Source organism: Carya illinoinensis, chromosome 12, assembly GCF_018687715.1.
Source record: "Carya illinoinensis cultivar Pawnee chromosome 12, C.illinoinensisPawnee_v1, whole genome shotgun sequence".
In the NCBI taxonomy this organism is placed as follows: domain Eukaryota; kingdom Viridiplantae; phylum Streptophyta; class Magnoliopsida; order Fagales; family Juglandaceae; genus Carya; species Carya illinoinensis.
The window spans coordinates 29,887,687-29,907,488 of NC_056763.1; the positions used below are offsets into that span (position 1 = coordinate 29,887,687).

General features: G+C 35.2%; 3 protein-coding genes across 5 annotated transcripts; 1 reads left to right on the plus strand and 2 right to left on the minus strand.

Moving 5' to 3' along the window:
- Positions 1-98: 98 nt before the first annotated feature.
- Positions 99-3,757, minus strand: LOC122289125. 2 transcript variants are annotated; one of them, XM_043096076.1, is made up of 5 exons: positions 3,348-3,757; positions 1,778-2,492; positions 1,279-1,681; positions 656-718; positions 99-382 (listed from the first exon to the last, which is right to left on the minus strand). In XM_043096076.1, exons 1-5 carry the CDS (start codon positions 3,670-3,672, stop codon positions 320-322), a joined length of 1,569 nt encoding a protein of 522 aa, XP_042952010.1. In that variant the 5' UTR covers positions 3,673-3,757; the 3' UTR covers positions 99-319. The 2 variants fall into 2 exon arrangements, with proteins under 2 accessions (XP_042952010.1, XP_042952011.1); XM_043096077.1 differs by having other exon boundaries at positions 1,778-2,472; positions 3,348-3,709.
- A 1,698-nt stretch (positions 3,758-5,455) lies between these two features.
- Positions 5,456-6,316, minus strand: LOC122289029. The gene has a single exon (XM_043095912.1). The coding sequence runs from the start codon at positions 6,146-6,148 to the stop codon at positions 5,756-5,758; it is 393 nt and encodes a 130-aa protein (XP_042951846.1). The 5' UTR covers positions 6,149-6,316; the 3' UTR covers positions 5,456-5,755.
- Positions 6,317-16,109: 9,793 nt separating this feature from the next.
- Positions 16,110-19,765, plus strand: LOC122289705. 2 transcript variants are annotated; one of them, XM_043096920.1, is made up of 4 exons: positions 16,630-16,770; positions 17,427-17,555; positions 17,895-17,964; positions 18,040-19,765. In XM_043096920.1, the coding sequence occupies exons 2-4, from the start codon at positions 17,482-17,484 to the stop codon at positions 19,603-19,605; spliced, it is 1,710 nt and encodes a 569-aa protein (XP_042952854.1). In that variant the 5' UTR covers positions 16,630-16,770; positions 17,427-17,481; the 3' UTR covers positions 19,606-19,765. The 2 variants fall into 2 exon arrangements, with proteins under 2 accessions (XP_042952853.1, XP_042952854.1); XM_043096919.1 differs by lacking the exon at positions 17,895-17,964 and having other exon boundaries at positions 16,110-16,770.
- The last annotated feature ends 37 nt before the right edge of the window (positions 19,766-19,802 follow it).

A 19,802-nucleotide genomic window follows, 5' to 3' on the forward strand; every position in this document is an offset into this window, starting at 1 on the left:
CGAACTGAATCAACTCAACGGAATGTATAGCAATTAACCCGATACGAGACGATGATCGTGAGCTTTTTAGCAAATGCGACATAGAAACAACGCACCCATAAAACACTGATGTATCAGCATCTTGTATAGAGTTGTAAATTTGCACTCTTTGTTAAAGACTACCCCAAGAACCACTACGAAGAACTTGAAAGACAAGTCAAAAAAATTACGGGAAAAAAAAAAATCAAAGGAAAAGACAATTGGTCAATGTCCATTGTACATTCAACAAATAATTACAACAAATGGATAAAAGTCGTGTGGGTATCTCGAGCATCGAGCTTCAGCCATTTCTCTTCTTGGCCCTAGTTTTCTTTTTCGACTTCCTAAACCCTGCTCCACTCTCCTGTAACCCAAAAGTGCATTCAACGCATAGGTGACATAAGGTGAAAAAATACACATTTTTATATCGATGTAGAAGGTTTTTTAAATGAGAAATAATTTGTACAAATTTTAAATAAATAAATTTTATACAAATTTTTATAAAATAATAGACTTTACTTTAAAAAAAAAAACTATTCTTTATTATTAGAAAGTATTTTTTTATAAAAAAAAATTTGTATATAACTTATTTATTAGAAACCCGTAACAAATGTTACTTTTTTCAGATGTACTGTACCTTCCGGTAATGTCCATAAGCGCTTCGACCTGTCAACTCCTGCCCACCTCTGGTGACATAAACCTGCAGAGGAACGACCAGAGGATCTATCGTCAACGAGCAAATTATAGAAGGCCACAAGAGATATGTACGTGTAATATCCGACAACAGAAGATCAGATCAAAAGTAGGTCACCTACTAAGTACCAAACTCCATAGAACATATAAATGCTTAAATAAAAGCGGAATGAAACCTCATCGGCAATAGTAATAATGATTTCACATCTTTATTTCCTGGGGCTGTGTGAACCATAATAACAGAATTTAGGAGGTCCAAGAATATTTGATACTACCCCAACTTACATGGATTGCGAATATTACAAGACAAGGATTTGTCCACTATTTCTAGCACGTGTAGAAGAACAATAAAGTATCCAAACATTGAAGAAATTGAAGTAATAAGAGTTTCACAAAAGCCTTGGATGGCTCCGTTCTTTATGAGGTGTCACTTTCAAATTTAAATTAGAATGAAATACAGACTCATCTCTCCGGACTTTCGGACTTTTCTATGCTCCGCTTACTAATTGCTATAAACCTAATTAAAATTCATTCAATCCAAAAGCAATATATAGTAATTTTACATACCCTCCTTCCTTCTGGGCTTGTATACCAATGACCTGCAGACTGGCCATTTGCATGAACTGATCTTTTACCAGCATCATTTGGAGTGCTGATAGAGCTTTTGCGGTCCACCCAACTTCCAGGAGTCTTCAATCCTTCTCCGTTATTTGATTTTTTGGATCGTTTTGAGTTATTTCTTCCCTTTGTAGACCTGTTGTCAACATTGATTTTCCGAGTTGCTTTTTGTTTAGAAGTTTCTCCCTTGCCAAATGCCGAAATGACTTTGGGGTCCATCCAGCCTCCAGAAGCAAGCAATTCTTCTTCATTCGATACATCGGATTTATTTCTTCCACGTCTGGAGCTTTTCTCAAAACTGGTTTTCCGGGTTGCTTTCTGTTTAGAAGTTTCTTCATGGTTGAATTGTCTCCTGTAAGTTACAACAAGTGCATACTATGATATAACACATGGTAAAGTTGATAAAATGCAGAAACAATACACATAGAAGAAACAGTAAGCAGCATACATGTAATCAATAACTGATGCATTAGGTTGTTGATGTCCTCTGTTCTTAATAATACCAAGTGGGGAAAAGTTGGGTAAGCGATTGCGGACTAATTTCTGAATTCTTGGATCATCATGGAAAAAATATCGATGAACAGGAGGAAAGGGGTCTTCCGAATTCCACACTTGTTCATCATTTTGGCTGCTACTTGTAGCCTCTTTGTTACTTGTGCATACATTGTTCCTCAGTTTCCAGTTCAAGTTCTTGTCCTTCAAAGACTGGTAGTATTCTTCAAAAACCTCATCCAAAGCAGGAGTTGGAATGCAAACACTCTTCTTTGGGCAGAAATCTTTCCATAAATCCTCATTTTGACTCGTAATACCTGACACTTTGATCTTTTGTTCCCTTAAAATTGCAGGAGAGTGGGGGTTAGATTGTTGTTCTGTTGAGCATGGACCAGTTTTATGAGCTTCTCTGCTTAAATTGTCATGACCGGATGAATCATCAGAATCAGAATCAAGTAACTGGAACCTTCTAAGAGGACTGATCGTTAACTTTGGAAACATCGATGCATTGCGGCTTGTTTGCAAGCTCATTGAAGCTGGGGTATCAGAAACCGGTTTCCTTTTCCTTGCCTTCATCTGGCTTGATGATTCAGTGGTCAAAACACCACAACCATGCAATGGGATCTTAGAACTGCTACACATGGATTGGTGCTGCGATGGTGGATATGCATCTGCCACATTGTAAGCATTAAACTAGCAGTGGAACTAAAGAAAATTCTAATTCAAGGTATCATTTTCTACTTCAACAAATAAAGGTAATTCAAAAGGAGAGGAAACTTAAAAATGAACATTATGGTATATCAGTAACTGTGTAGCAATTCTACTCATAACGAGCATGATGCTTCATTTAACAAAATGATCATCTTGATGACAACACCCCTAAGAGCAAAAAAGAAAATGATAGAATTAGTAAAAAGAAGTAACTAAGCAACAATTAGAAGTTTTAGGTATATTTTGGGGGAGGGAAGGAGGCCAACACTACACCCAAAATCAACTTCCAATAAATTTGCACAACCGGGGAGTGTCTGTCATTGATGAAACTTTCCATGTAAACAACCGGTAAGAATTCTCAAAATGTTTCAATTAGTTCTGACCCGATCTAACCCCAGATAATTACCTTTCCAGCATAGGATACTACATATTCTTAAGCAGCAAATGATATTTGATTTTCTATAAATCTGACCATAACGTCTGTCACATTCCTTAGCAATCTCTGGACCCAACATGAGCCAACATTGCAAGCACCAAGTTGATACAATTTCAGTCACCTGGCTCATCTAAATGCATAATTATTGCCCGCAAACTATCAAATCAGATTAACCTAACCCAACTCTCTTAACCATAAGAATTGCCAAATAACTACATTTTAACCAAACGGGTCCCTAGAAAAACATATCACTGGATTGTGAAACAACACAACCAGTCAAATCAGATAAATTTAAAAACCAGAAAAATAGACAAACAAATTTACTTTGCCGCATAATCAAGTGTAGTTGGAAACAAATGGGAACCAAAATATTTATTACCTCTAAGAAAACCTTCGTCTTGTGATGAAAATTCTTCAATCTCATCGTCAACCGCACCACAAAATTGCTGCGATTCCCGGAACAACCGAAACGACGGCGTTTTGGTGGTGGGGGGCCCTCGCCTGAGCCGCTTGAGAATACGGGGCGGTTCCGGAACTGTTTCAGGATCCGAGTCCATGACTTCTGGCAGGAAGGCTTCGTCCCCGTTTGCAGGTCCATTTGTTATGGGGTCGGAAGCTACTATTTGGACCGGAAACTCCTCAAAGGATTCTTGGAGCTCCGAATCGATACCCAGATCGAAAGAGGGGGGTTCGTAGCCAGCCATGGAAGAGAGGGAAGAGGAATCCGAATTAGAGGGAAAACAGAGAGCGGGAATTGAGAATGTGATACAAAACGAGGGAATCAGTCGAGTCCGTAAGGCAAGGGTCGTGATTTTTACACGCGTCCTGTATGACTGGCGTACGTTTATAAAAATAATTTTATTTAAAATATTAATTATAAATTAAATTTTATCATTTAAATAATTTGAATAATATTTCTATACATTACATATAATCACGTTTTACTTTTATTTTATTATATTAAATATGATATTTTTATCATTTTTTTATATACAACTGTCGTAAACTTTGTGTAATTGTTTTAAAAAAAATTAGAGTCTATTATTAAAAAATTAATTTTTTTCACATAAATTCTATATTTTATTCACTTTTTTTAAAACGATTATGCGACAATTTCATAATTTAAGATTGTAAATATTTGTTCTCTCCAACATAATATCCTAATCTCAACTCACTTTTGTCACTAAAAATTAGTATTTATCTTCACATTATCTTACAATTAATAAATTTTTAATAAGATAATAGACCGGATTTTGATTTTAATGTAAGACCAGATCGGCAAAGTCAGGACTACGATTGCTAAAGTGAACTCATGAGTGAGCAAGCTGTATTGATATAGATATGAGGTGAAGTAGAGTGCAAATTAAGTAGGATTTCCAGCTCAGAATTTATATTTTGATATTACGTGAGATGATATTCTTAATTTTAAGATAGATGATCAGATCACAGGTTGTCTTATATACGTACGTATTAAATCAACTAAACTTTTGTCGCATCGATTTAATTCTTGCATGTCTTGTCGGCAGTTTTCTCCTCTCCCTTTATTGTTGTTGTTGAAGTTAAGAACAATATTGATCGTTGATGAAGGAAATAAATGCAACAATCATGCATATACATGTTGTCATTTATACTACTATATATGTTTAAAAAAAAAATTCAACGGATCATGAATTCATTCTCGAGAATATTTCATCATTCCATGTCGGTACGTAGATCATGTGTCCCATCGAAAAAATTCAGAACATGATCACATGTCGAAGGGTTCACATTAGCTGTTCTTTGAGATTTGATCGATTTGAGTATAATGTACCGATCGAATGCCTTTAATAATATAAGGTGCAATTTTCTAAGCTTGCACGTTCTTGGTTGACTACAGTGAGAGTTCATTTATAACTTCGAAATCACTTTCACGCAAAATGTTTTCATGGCCCTTTTTTTTCCTTTATTTTTTTAAAGATTTTTTATGCAGAACTTATAATATATAATAAATAAATAATGATCATATATCGCAATTTATTGTAAAGAAGAAGTGGACTTAGCACTCTGGTTTACAAAGCACGTGCGTTGGACGATAAAGGGGCTGTTTGGATTTAAAAATAATCTGATCTCATTTCATATCATATCATTATTATAATTTTTTTAAATTCTTATATAAAATATAATAATTAATTTAATTTTTTCAAATCTCAAAATAATAATAATATTATAACAATATAGTATTCAACTTTTAATTTTTATCCAAAACTACTTCATCACATCTAACTCTCCAAACAAATCTCAAGTCTTCAAACCATCTCGAGTTTTTTAAAATATTAAACTAAATAAATCAAAAAAGTGAAACATATATTAAAAGAGAAGTTCTATAATTATAAAAAATTTATAAAAGTAATTTTTTAAATTAATATGATTTTATATTATATATTAATTATATTTGTATAAAAATTATCTTGTCGAGAGAGGGAGAGAGATTGGTCGCTTGAACAAAAAAGAAGGGAAAACAAGTAACTTTACCTGGCCTCAAAAAAGGGGGTGTGGTATTTACATGAGTGAACAAAATCTATGGAAGTACCCCTTCGATCTGACCCTATTCCCCCATTCCCCCATCTCTTCTGTTTACAAAACAGGACCGGCACTACATGACACTGACCTAGCTAACACAATATCCTAGCTAATTCAGAGGAACAGAGACCATGAAAGAGTAGTCTTCAAACATAATCAATATTTTTCATCATCATCACGCACGTACGTACTCATGGCTTTATATCTACCTTTAATTTACATTATTTCTCAGTTAACTTCAGGAATACTCTGCAGGGCAGGCCTCCACGACCGCTGATGCGTCTCGTATTGATCGCTAACGTTCATCAGCTGCGCCAAAACCTGATGCACCGACAATTCCTTTACGTCCACTCTACCCAGCAACTCCTCCAGCTGCTTCCTTGTGATCTTGATCTTCACCTCGGTAGTAGGAGTAGTGCTCGCTGCTTTTGTTGCAGACGAAGAAGAAGTGAAGACTCTGCCATGTCCGAGAACTCCCTCCTCTTCCATCTCCATGGCCTTGCCGCCCATTTTGTCGCCGCGCTTATTTCTAGCACAAAGCCCTTGATCCTTTGCTGGCGATCCCCAGTCCTCACCGCCCCATTGCATAGAAGACTCATGATGCCGCAAACAATTCCCCATCTTTCTTAATCTCCTTTTTTCCCTTATAAATAAGCTGTTCTTCCAATTTCCTTTGTGGTGGAGAGGTCAAGGTTTTGATATGGAGGTGTGGGGGTTATATATAAATAAATAGATCTAGAGAGAGAGAAAAGAGTGGGGGAGGAAGAGGGGTGTCCAAGACAGAAAGGAGGGTGGTGATTATATAAAGAGCAGGGATAAAGTTAATGGGAAAAGGATATAAATGGGGTGGAAGAGTCAAACCTAACTTATTGCCACGTGGAATGACATGTTTTCCTACGTGGCAGATCACGAGGGGGGACAAGGGGGGTTGAGTTTGATCTCATCGCGACTCATTTTCTGATTGGTTCCAACTGAAAATTAAAAGCTTTATGTGGATGACTTCCACGTTGGGAGCGAGCTAGCTAGCTAGCTAAAGCCGTCGGTGGGTTATGATCGATATGTATATATCTGCATATATGGGCGCCGGCTTGGTTTCGGCTGTACTTTAAGTGGCCCTTCGAATTTCAATAGGCTTTATTAATTGAGTAACCATGCATGTAACCATGAAATCTGTAAGCGCCACCTAGTTTTTTTTTTAAAATATATATTTTATTATTAAAAAATTAATTAATTTTTATATAATTTTCATATATATTTATTTTTTAAATAATTATACAATATTTACATTCACAATTATAAATATCATTTCTTTTATTAATTTTTTGGTGATCATAATTTGCTTGAGCTACCTTATATTGTTGGTGAATTTAATTTTCTTAGCTTTGTCTAATGTTTTCCCTTTTTTTTTTTATAGTATATAGTCTAAGATTGCAAGCGAAGCATTTAATTCGGACCAAATTATAAATATAAGAAATTGACTTTCGACAACCGTACAAATCCATAGTTTTACAACGACTTTATGAATGCAAATGAAACCCCACATGCATCCATATTTCCTAATAGATAAATGTTACTGTAAGACGTCGTGATCTACAATATAATATTCTCACACGACAACTACCATAACGTGCCGGGTTTAGATGTCAAATTTGAATAATAATAAATACAGTACTGGATATGTAAATATTGCGTATTTTTTTTAAATAAATAAATAAATTTTATTATTATTATAATTCTATAGAAATGGTCCATTTTAATTATCTTTCAAAACTATAAATATATACTTCATTTTAAAAAAATAAAAAATTGCCTACACCAAAGGGTTTAATTTTATTTTTATAATTAAAAATAAATAAAATATAGTATTTTAGAAGTTGGGCCTATAAAAATAAATTTTAAGCCATGAACGTGATGATAAAAATTAGTCAAGCCATTCAATTGAGACCAAAGCCGGCGGGCCGCGAGCTGGAAAAAAAAAAGCTGGCTTCGCAGGTGTGAAAAGAACTGAGGAAGGAATCTTAGAGCTTAAAGTAGGTGTGAACACAAATTAGCGAAAGGAATCTTTGGTCTTTGAAGGTGGCACTGCTCTTTCACGTGTGTCCGCCCGCTTGGACAACGACGGATGGATGCGGACTTTTTTCTTCGTAATCCCAAATAAATTGCCAATAATAAGCATCAATCAAATCATTGGTACGTAGCTAGCTCGTAAGTAAGTATAATAGGCCCAAATAACGTATGGAGATCAGCACAGACACTACTGCATTCATGTCAAAGTTATTAGTCTTCCTTTGATTACGTAATTAAAATAAGATAAGAAAAAATAAAATATTATAATAATATAATATTAATATTAATTTTTTAAAAATTTCTTAAAAATTAAATTATTTATTATATTTTATATATAAATTTTAAAAAATTATAATAATTATATGAGATGAGAAAGTTTGATTTTCCAGCTTGCAGCTTTTGATTGATTGGATGGTTACCATCTAATTTACTCGTATATATTTACATCTCGTTTAATTACACAATTTATATGAAATTAAATGAGAAAAAATATTTTAAATAATAATTAGATTTTTGAGTTAAAATAAGATGAGATAGTTTGTAAAAAAATATATATTTAAATAGTTAGATGATATGGTTTTAAAACTTTTTGAGAATTGAATAAAGTGGTAAGTTTTACCAATTATTAAAACGTATTTTTAATTATTAGGTGGAAAATATTATGAATATATTAAAAATAAATAATATTTATTATTAATTTAAAAACTCAAAAATACCTTGACTCTCTCAAAATATATTTTAATATTATTATATTATGACCTATTTATTATACTATATTTTATAAATTTTAAAATATATTTTTCTAATTATATATTACAATAAAATAAAAAATTTCTAATAAATAATTAGATATATTAAAAATGTGATAATTAGCATTATTGTAGCGATGATTAAAAAATCAGAGATGATATAAGATTTTCTTTTGATGAGATAGTTTGTATCTCATTTGGGCATCCAAACCGGGTGTTAGTTCAAGTTTTTATTATTGTTATTCTAAGATTCTTATATCACACATTATTTATGTGTCTTGGTTTAAAAAATAAATTTTAATTTTTAAATCTTACAATTAAAGTGAGGTAAATGATAAACTTTACATACAGACTGAACTATAGAATAACTCTTGAAGTTTAATATGTCAGTTTCGATGGTAAGATTTTGTTACTTTGAAGATCATAATAATTAGAGGAAAAGCTTGACTTGATCAGTAAGACAACTACTTACTAGTGCATATATCCTTTAGAATTCTTGTGCACGTATTAAATTGTAATGACACAATTTTCTCTGAATAACATCCCATATACTTGGGAGAGAAATCTCAATCCACAAAACATTAATTTCTTCTTTGATAATTAGTATATGTACGTATTGGATTGATCATATAAAGGGATTAAAGGATATATAGGATGAGTTACTTTGTTTTTTGAGTAATATGGGATGAAGGACTTACTTATGTAACAAAGGACACACACATATATGCATCGATCGTTCGATCGTTAGGATCAATGAGATCGATTTTAACAAAAATCGAACTCACATATAAATTAGCTAAAAGAGGTATTCTACTTAATAGTTTTCTACTTAATAGTTTTATATACCACACATCTATTAATGTGAGTTTTTATTTTTTTTATTTTTTCAACAAGTATATATATAGTATAAGGCTGATGAGTATAAATTTTCAAGTTAAAAGGTTTTAAAATTTTTGTGGATGATTTGGTGAGTCTAATTATTAGTTGGCTCCTAATTCACCAACTAACCAACCAACCAACTATCACGAGCCCTTCCTGATCTTGTAATGTTGCCATTGTCACCAAGCAAAGCCAAGGCCCAAAAGTACCCCACCAAAACAAGAAGACACATTTCATGACCTGCCACTCACATGAATATTGCCCGATGCCATTATCAACGTAAGCATACGCCACCTTCCTCCGGCTTTCACGGCTCCTAGCTAATTAAACACATTAACCACAAAAATTGACATGGCCGGCAAGGTCATTGGTTCTCCCCCACCCCCCCCCCCCCCATGGCCCAGGAGCAGTAGTACTGCTCGCTGGTGTTTTCATGGCCACACAGACGTGTCAAAGTAGAGCCATGCATGCACTTTCAAATTTGGTGGGTCTATGACTCTATCTTCGACGTTGTACGCATGTACCTGATAAGGGGAAACAAATGGATAAAACATTAATTGAACACCTAACATGTTGAAATTTCTACACCGTTAATAAACCAATGAAAGTTCTAATTATAGCATATATGAGAGTTTATAAGAATCATTCAAATAAGGTAGACCTTATAAGCTGTACTGCTATATATATATGTACGATAAGGTACAAAAACATTATATTTATTAATTAGGCGACGTTGAAGTGCATGCACTCGTTTGAAACCGGTGTTTGAATCAAGGGTGTTCGATAGACAAGAAATAATATTACATCGATATCATGTTTACATTAAGCAATATTAACAAACGGTCAATTTCAATTAGTTGTTGCTGATCATTACGATGATGCTTGGCTTCCAATTGGCTAGATCTATCTAGTAATTCATGTTAAACTAATCGAAACTTGTTTTTGCATTTTTTATTTTGGAAATTTGAAAGCAAGATAGCCGGCAGGAAATCGGAGCTAGCTAGGTAGCTTTAATTTAATTTGTCTGTCTTCTTCTTTTAAGCTTTTTTATTTTTATAATTATTTTAATTGTTGTTTATTATAATTTCAATGTTTTTTTGTTATTGGCGATCTCATCTCCCATTTGGTCAATTAATTTAATGCACACTCGGATCAACAACGTTCAACTGTCTCTCAGCAATCTGTCTAGACTAGTCTAGTGGAGTTTATTCAGTCCCAACAATCAACTACCTCTACATATATATACATATATACCTCAACTACCTCTAAATATATATATATATATATATATATATATATAGCAACTGATCAAGGTTTTGACTCACCTTAGCAATATTCTAACCTTGTCAAATATTACATATTAAACCGAGTGTTCGTCATACAATTGACTTCAAACTTCAAACGTTACATACTATATATATATATATATATATTTATTTATCACTATTATTTTTATGAAGGTTTAATTATTTTTTATTTTCTTGTTTGGTACAATTAGTTGATCATATTCACTTGTCGAACTAAATAATTATAATTTGATTTTGACCCATCTAAATAATGTGAATATTCAAACGATCAAATATATTAAACTACAAAGCGATTCATAAGTGGTGGTTAAGTGGATTCTAAATAAATCCTGCACTGTTTGGTATCTCTGATATTTTTGGGATGAATTATCCTGTTTGTTGGAGGAATTTGATTATTCTATTAAACATTGTTTTAGAGAGGAAAATAAGGTTGATAATTTTTTGGCTAGAAGGGATGCTTTGGAATAGAATAATATGATTAGGGAGGTGAGATTATTGCCTCGTGAAGTTCGTGGATTGTGTAGAATGGATTGGGTGGGATTGGCAGATATTTGTATCTCTTGATTGTTTGGTTGGGGTGTTTCTTTACTGGTTTGTTTTATGGGTATTTGCATGTTTATTCGGGGGTATTTGATTGTTTTGGGATAGTTATTTTAGTTAATTATGATGTTTTTCTGGTTACTATGGTATTCCTTCGTTATAGGTGAGGGTAATTTTTAATAAATTTAGGAAGGGACCTGCACTCTTGGACATGTGATCGCTGACTCTTATATATATTTATATATGTTAAACTACAATCATTAATCGACTAGGTCGTAACACATTCATTTTTTAAGTTTCGAGTTGAATAAATGGATGGAATCCTTATAAGGCTGATCGAAGGAGATTGGAACATCATGATATTGAGGATGTGCTACAGACACATGGCTTACCAAATTGATATATAGTCGGCAAGAAGCAAAGAGAGGAGTAAAGTTATAACGGGTCAACAACTAGAAGTTGAAAGATCATTAACCTTTAATGAATGATGTTATAGCTAGCTAGGGTATCATGATCTGCCGGCAGTCAAACGATCTAATATCTTATTCAATATTGATCGTACGTACTTATATATATCTTTGTCCATTTCTTTTTAATATATACCGACATGAAAATAATGTAGGTCGTCGCAAATGTAATATATGGTGTGAGGAAAATTGAGTGGACCGGAGTGGATTGTATTAACATACATTTTTCATCGTCCCCACATAACTCATGTACATATATATATATATATATATATATAACTGATCAATGTATATATAATATGTTTGGACGACAAAGATATATAGGTTATTAAAGAAAAATAAGTATTTGTGTGTCGAGAATGAACTCATTTTAATAAATTATATAATATTATTTTATAGTTTATTAAAGAAAAATAATTAATCATGCGCACATGGCCATGTATATATTTTTTTATCTGTAATGAATTATATAATATTATTTTTTATTTATTGTCATGATATGTGTTTTGTCACGTAATGTTTGGATGTTATACGTACGTACGCGTCCATGTGGATCGAGTGAGCTAGATAGGGATACGAATCATACAAGATATAACGTTTATGTAGTTAGACATTTGCCTATATACATTTACAGAACTGCAAATGAATTTATTAGTTCAAATGATAATAAAAGATACAATGCGACGATGATATAAAAGTTCAATACAAAATACATTGAATCCTAAGATGGGATAGGGTGAAGAGCCAACATAGGTACGTAAATAATCATATGATTCATATAATTGGCTAAACTATATCTGTCTAATGATGATCACCAGGTGGTCTTGAAACTCGGTACTGTTCTCCTACATAAAGCGAACTGCATGTGCAGGCCGCTTAGCTCCAAATATTGCTGGCCTAAGTAGTCAGGGCTTGAGTACTTATGGCAGAGACCACAACAAAACAAGTAACCAGATACGACAACTGCATGGAGAAAACTAGGATCGAAAGAAGCAAACAAGACGAATTAACACCTAGCTGGGTCGACGTAGTACTCAATGCAAGCCATCATGTTTAATTCGCAATTTGCATGCAGTGATTCATTTTTAGTTGGGCCTAAACGTGCCATTGCTTAACATGCAGGGTGCAGCAAGTTAATCAATTTGTAAGTATTCAAACGAAATCATATGATGACACGAAGAAATGCATAAAAAACAACCCCCCTCTGATCTCTCTCTCTCTCTCTCTCTCTCTTACTTTTCTCCCGTGAATTATTAGTTCAGCTTCCTCGGATCCTCACATGTATTTTGGCTTTTCACGAGGAGGTGGTCTTTAATTGATTTTAGCATGCAGCAAGATCAAAAAGTCGAAAATATATAATTTTTGGGTACCCCAATTAAATTCAAGCCTCCAAAAGTGGTTTTAACGTACAATATTATATATATAATGCATTGCTGGTGGACATGAAGCTTAGGCTAGGGGTCTGTCTAGATTCAAGACTTCGAGTAAAACCATAGATATCAGAGTCATGTTTTATTGCCCTGTCATAATTCGATCCTTTGCAAATTATAATTTATGTCCTTCACCAATTTTCATATCGATCATGTCGCCTAGCTGTTAGGTAAGATGTTCATTTGCTAAACATATGATGATCTATACATTGATCTATCATGCAGAACAAGAAATGGAAATTCATGCAAAAAGGAAAATGATCAAAAGCTAGCTAGCTTGCTAGCTATTCCCTTTTAATTAAATTAAATATTCACTATATCCCACGTACAGTTAGGGCTGTATATGCCCTAACAAAATTGCGTGAGAGAGAGAGAGAGAGAGAGATGCGTGCTCTTCCCTTATGATTGTGCGGGGTCAACATTAGTAATTTTAACTCAATCTAATGGTCGAGAAAAGCAGTCATGTAGATTAATCCTCATTCGCTGACGTCTCCGACAAAAAGAGAAATAAAAAAAAGTTTCGCCGGAGATTTGTGTTTCCAGCTTTATCATGCACGCAGATCAAAGACCATGTGTTAGTATAAATGGGTTCTAAGTGGAATGGAATCATCACGCAGGGCGTGACGAAGGTTAAACTTGCTTATATATGACTTAAGAATTAGAGTTATGATCCAGTTTCTTAATTTCTGGGTCGGATTCTTATCCGATTAAATTAACTGGTTCAAAACTTCAATCTATGCCGAAAATCCATAATTTTCTTTTTGGATTAAAGTAAAAAAAAAAAAAAAAAAGGGTTTTGAATCTTGATCAATTCCAGTATGAGTTGATCGTACATTAATAGAGCAATACTAAATATTGTTTTTATTTACGATGATTAATATTTATGGACAAGCAGTCCCGGCCGGCCACGTAGTGATCATCAACAGCTAGCTGCAGCATGCATGGACGACACTATCACTTTCAAACATGCAAAGCCTGATATCAGTAGTGACCCGCGCCAATCCATGATCATGTCCTCCATGGTCATGTTGATGATCATCAGGCGTTCAGCCTTTGACTAAAATAATTACAATATTGAACCTCTGGTCGGATTCCGTACAATGGATGCATATATTACGCATTTAATTAAAATATATATCGACGTCGTTACATGCTAATTATAATTAATTAGCACTAGCTAGCTAATTATCACATGTTTCAAATAATCATATATATACGTTGATCTCTACAGAAAAACCTAAATTTAATACATTTAAAAATTTTAATCTCTTATTAAATTAAATTAACACATGAGTTAACAAAAAGGCCTAAAAACCAAAAAACAAAACACAAAGACAACCAAACCAAACCAAAACAACCACGATTACAGCAAAGAGGATTGATGGGTAGGCGCCTCATGATCATCATGTGTACGTGGTTGTCCCTACTCTCTGGATCCTTATCAAACACCTTCTACCTGATAACTGATATGTGGGGTACTTGCCAAAATCTTCGTTACTATTATCCAGTTTTTTTAATACATGCATGCACGCACACATATATGCATGTGTCATGTGTATGTACATACCATCGCTAGCTACTTTTTCAATTTGTGCCATAAATCACAAAAATTGATGATTTTCTCCACAGATTACCAGCAAAGCTGTATAAACATCTCCTCAAAATTAGTATCGATATCGGATCAAACAACACATGATAAGCATGATCCATTCGCATGCATGCGTAGTACACTAGCTGCTGCAAAGAACCAATCAAAACGCATATATAATTAAATAAAACCCTTGAGCTAGCATGCATGCAGCTAGCAAAGCCTGCAGTACGAAACCTGCAAAAATACATGAAAATACATACACAACAACTACTCAGCCTGTACCAAGAGTACTGCATCAAAACAGTGTCTCATGCATGCAAACTCACAATAATTATATCCCACAATGATTTGGTTTTCTTATTGAGATCTGGATCAGAACTTGGCTGGAAGCATGCAGCTAGCATGTCGATCGAGTACCTTCTCTTTATAAATTAACGAGCAGTGCTATATATTTATTAAATATATATTATATCTAGATCTTGCTCCCCAAACGTTATAAAACGTACGGTACGTATACGTAGCAGCCGACGGAAGTTAATTTGATACCCAACCTATATACAGGACTGAATTTTGAATACCATTTTGTCTGGTTTGGGGTACGCGCGCATTCATTCGACGTTGGTCTGCTATATAATATATATCAAAGAGGAGATTGATATTGGAAGAAACGATTATTCCTCCAACGTCCAATGGTATTAATCGGCTTCGAAACTCCTCTTAATCATCAGTCGTCCCCCGACGACGCCGCTTAATTTAAGCTTGTTTGGTTTATAAAAAAGTGTTAAAGTGGCCCTTATTAATATTAATAAATTAAGCTAGCTAGCTGCCTCCTCAACGCGGCGTTTTAATACTGCCGGCCCCTACGATTATGAACAAAGGATTGTACCTCTTCCCTTATTGAAAAGTAAAGATTGGTATTAATGCTGCTTGTAATATTAATTGGCATTAACGTGCATTTCTTGATAGCCTATTAGCTAATATATATAGCTCTCTCTCTCTCTCTCTCTCTCTCTCTCTCTCTCTCTCATTATTCTATTTCAAATCTCTTACGGCTGGAAATGGCTCACATTTTACACAATTATGTACATATATATTAATTCTCTCTTCTTAGGATAGCTGTGGCGAAGGCTTCATTTTCTGATACATGTCCATTTATTTATTTATAATAATCGTAAATAAATTTTATAAAAAGAAATTTAAATATAGTTTTTTATAATTTATTAGATCTATTTTAATATAAAATTAAATTTTTATATTTATTTTTATGAAATTCTTTTGAAACTAAAAGGTTCTCTTTCTCGTGGGTTAGACTTTTTAGATTAAGAATTATAAAAATAAACACATTGATGTATATTTTATAATTTGTTATGATATAATTATTAAAATTTAAATAAGTTTATATCAGTCATTTATTTGATTAAATGTTTGATAATTAGAAAGTAATAAATAATTTTATAATTATTATGTGATAAAAAAAATTAAAGATGAATATTTTTTCTCATAATATGGGAAGAATAAAGTATTGTTTTTTATTTTTTTGTACATACAAACACTGCCCGTAACGATCGGAAATGGCAAGAGGATCACTCACATTCACATGCATGTATGTTTCCGTGCTGGCCGTTTTCTTTCTCTAGCAGAATCACTGTCTCTGAAGTCTGAACCAAACCCCCTCCACCCTCACCCTCTCTCTCGCTCTCTCTCTCTCTCTCTCATACGCGGGCGCGCACACACTCTCTCTCTGGCTGTGTGTAAATGGACGCATCTAGCTGGCGAATATGAAAATGACCGGAAAGCCGGAGCTACCGGACACGTTCCCGGCGAACCTCTCGTCCAAAGCCCTAAAATCACCCCTAGACTCGGATCTCCAACACAAGTCAATCACTCGCAAGCCTTCCCGGCGCTTAACTGGGAACTCGACCTGCCTGAAGAGAACTGGAGCTCCTTCTGGGCGGAGGAGCCGGCCCAACACCCCGCTGCTTAGGTTGAAGCTCTCCGGCTGCGACGGAAACGGAAACGACCGCGTCGAAGATGACCAGAAGTCTCTACGAGAATGTCGTCGGAAAAGTCGCCGGAGAAAACGCCAGGACGTCGTCGTTTTGTCCGCGAGGAAGCTCGCTGCGGGACTCTGGCGGTTGCATATTCCCCAGGTGGCTGCCGGCGCCGGTGAAGCCTGCCATGTCTTTCGGGGCAAAGCTCAGTTAGGGCTTCAGGTGAGTTTACTTGTTTTTTATTAGTTTCTTTTTTGTTTGAAATATCAAGATCTGCGATTTTTAGGTTTATTCGGAGAAGTTGCGATTTGACAATGCATCTATAGGCTTTGTTTGATTTGATCGACATTTCATCTTTATGGTGAACTTTCTTGTTGCTTAGTTTTGAAGTTTGAGTTTCACTTGTGACACTATGCTTGATTTTTGAATGCAAGAATTGATTTGAATGTTCTTTGTGCGCGTTTTTTCATTACCATTTTGGGGTGTATACAGTAGTTGGCTGAAATGATTGGACCAGTGTCTTCTTGGGACATCGATCATTGTTAGATACGCAGGCAAGCTAGGTAGCATTTTCTCTTAAATGAATTTTGTTGTCTATTTTAAATTTTAAGGCAAAACTTCCTCTGTTCAGAAAGATAGTAGTTGAAATTCATATTCTTTCTTGTTTCTCTCAATCAAGTTACATTCTTTTCTGAAGTAGCTGAAATTTATGTTAATGTTTTAATTCGTTATGTAAATGATTCTGTTTGTAGACACCTTGTTGGCTATGTTGTTCTTGTGGACTATCAACAGTTGGCCGAGTTTTGCTGTGGTAGATTTTTTGTGTCATCAATTCTAGATACTCCCCAATTTTCTCATCATGTTGTTTGTCCATGCAGCATGGTGTTGGCCATGTAGGTATTCCCTTTCCTTGCCATCCTAGCGGCGAAGATTATGGTTCTGAAGCAGAGGATCGCTTACAAAGCCCTAGTTCGATTGCTGGCACAAAGAACAGATTCTTGCGTAAGGTGTGGTGCTTCTTTAACTTCTTTGATTGAACCATGATGTCTTAATAGGGCCTGTTGGATTCAATAGCTTCTGAGCGAGGATCATTATTAGCTATTGCAGTAGATTATTGAGTGAGGATCATAGAGTAGATGAAGAGAAACTTGGCCCATTTTATCTTCTTATGCGCGTGGCACCCATCCAGTGCTGCATGCGTCTTACAAACTGGCAGGACCTAGCTAGAGAATATCAGGTTATTTCCTTTTCAAGGATTAGTTCTTATGTTATCATCACAGTGATTTGCTTCATGGACAACATCATTATTTTAGTTTCGATCTGAAGTTTGACTTTCCATGAGTCAGAATTTTCTCATATGAAAAGGAGTGCACAAAAGGGAATTCACAACTTTGCTTTTGGCAAATTAAAAATGAGGTGTCTGTCTTCCCCTCCCCTCCCTTCTAAATCTTCTATGATAGTTCTAATACTAGATGGTTTTCCTCTTTTCAGCTTGAATCTTCGTTTCAGATTTCAAACTCTGCGATGGAGGGGGCAACAAAGTGGGATCCTGTCTGCTTGAAGACATCAGATGAAGTTTTGCAGATTTACAGTCACACAAAGCTCCTTGACCAACAACTAAGTGCTGTTTCGGTAGTTTCTGTACTTGAAGCCAAATTGGAGCAGGCTCGAGCCCGCATTCAGGAGCTTGAGACTGAGCACAGATACTCAAAAAAGAAACTGGAGCACTTGTCAAGGAAAATCAGTGAGGAAAGGGCATCATGGCGGAGCAGGGAGCATGAGAAAATCCGTGCTTTTATTGATGATTTAAAAGCTGAATTGAACAGGGAAAGAAAAAATCGCCAGAGGATTGAAGTTGTAAATTCCAAATTGGTTAATGAGCTGGCTGATACCAAATTATCAGCAAAGCGATTTATGCAGGACTATGAAAAAGAAAGAAAGGCCAGAGAATTAATTGAGGAAGTATGTGACGAGCTTGCGAAGGAGATTGGAGAAGACAAGACTGAAGTTGAAGTGCTAAAGAGGGAGTCCATGAAACTCCTGGAGGAAGTGGAGGAGGAAAGGAGAATGTTGCAGATGGCTGAGGTCTGGCGTGAAGAACGTGTTCAGATGAAGCTGGTCGATGCAAAGGTGGCCCTTGAAGAGAAGTACTCTCAGATGAGCAAGCTTGTAGCCGATCTAGAGAAATTTATGAGGCCAAGAAGTTCAAGTTTGGATGTGAAGGAAATGAGAGAAGTGGATTTGCTTCGAGAGGCTGCTGCCTCTGTGAATATTCAACTTATAAAGGAATTCTCTTATGAACCTCCCAATTCAGATGATATTTTTTCTGTTTTCGAAGATGTTAATTTTGCTGAATCCAATGAAAGGGAGATTGAACCATGTATCGCTTATAGTCCTGCCAGCCCTGCCTCCAAAATTCATACGGTGAGTCCTGTGGTTAATGTAATCAGCAAGGACAGAATTCAGAGACATTCGCATACATTTGTTGATGAGAATGGTGACATGGAAGAAGATGAAAGTGGGTGGGAAACTGTGAGCCATCTTGAGGATCAGGGCTCAAGTTATTCACTAGAAGGGACTGCCCCATATGTCATCAAGAATCGCCAAGAAAGTAATGTCTCCAGAAGCAGAATGGAATGGGACGAAAATGCTGGTCAAGAACCACAAATCACTGAAATTCGTGAAGTCCTCTCAGTGCCAACGAGGCAGTTGAAGAATGTTTCATCCATAACACGACTTTGGAAATCATGTCCTGGCAATGATGAGAATTTCAAGATTATCTCTGTAGAGGGGATGAAAGGTAGACTTTCAAATGAATTGGCATCCAATGGAAGTATCATGTCTCCAGATAGGGTGTCAGGTAAAAGTGGGATTAGTCCCCCGGATTTGGTTGGGCAGTGGAGTTCTCCCGAGTGTGGGTATCCCTATGTAACTAGAGGGATGAAAGGGTGCATTCCTCGCGGTACACAGAAGAGTAGTTTAAAGGCACAGCTTTTGGAGGCAAGGATGGAAAGCCAGAAGGTTCAATTGCGCCATGTTCTTAAACAGAAGATTTAAGAAGAATTTTTAGACAGGACGACAGAGTTTGCTCAATTCTGCTTAGCCATAGTGAAAACAAGTAATTTCATTGCCACCTTGAAAAGTACCCATTTGAAACATCTCGGATGAAAACTCTAATTTTTCAAGTTCTCCAATATTGGCATGCAATTATCCAGTATGAAAAGTTGTGTTTCATACTTCTTCCAACCCGAGGA

Coding starts and splice junctions, on each gene's coding strand:
- LOC122289125 (XM_043096076.1), bottom strand. CDS start 3,672: ATGGCTGGCTACGAACCCCCCTCTTTCGATCTGGGTATCGATTCGGAG. Junction 2,493..3,347: donor AGACGAAGGTTTTCTTAGAG/GTAATAAATATT, acceptor ACAATGTGGCAG/ATGCATATCCACCATCGCAG. Junction 383..655: donor CTTATGGACATTACCGGAAG/GTACAGTACATC, acceptor TTTGGGTTACAG/GAGAGTGGAGCAGGGTTTAG.
- LOC122289029 (XM_043095912.1), bottom strand. CDS start 6,148: ATGGGGAATTGTTTGCGGCATCATGAGTCTTCTATGCAATGGGGCGGT.
- LOC122289705 (XM_043096919.1), top strand. CDS start 16,336: ATGAAAATGACCGGAAAGCCGGAGCTACCGGACACGTTCCCGGCGAAC. Junction 16,771..17,426: donor AAGCTCAGTTAGGGCTTCAG/GTGAGTTTACTT, acceptor TTGTCCATGCAG/CATGGTGTTGGCCATGTAGG. Junction 17,556..18,039: donor AGAACAGATTCTTGCGTAAG/GTGTGGTGCTTC, acceptor TCCTCTTTTCAG/CTTGAATCTTCGTTTCAGAT.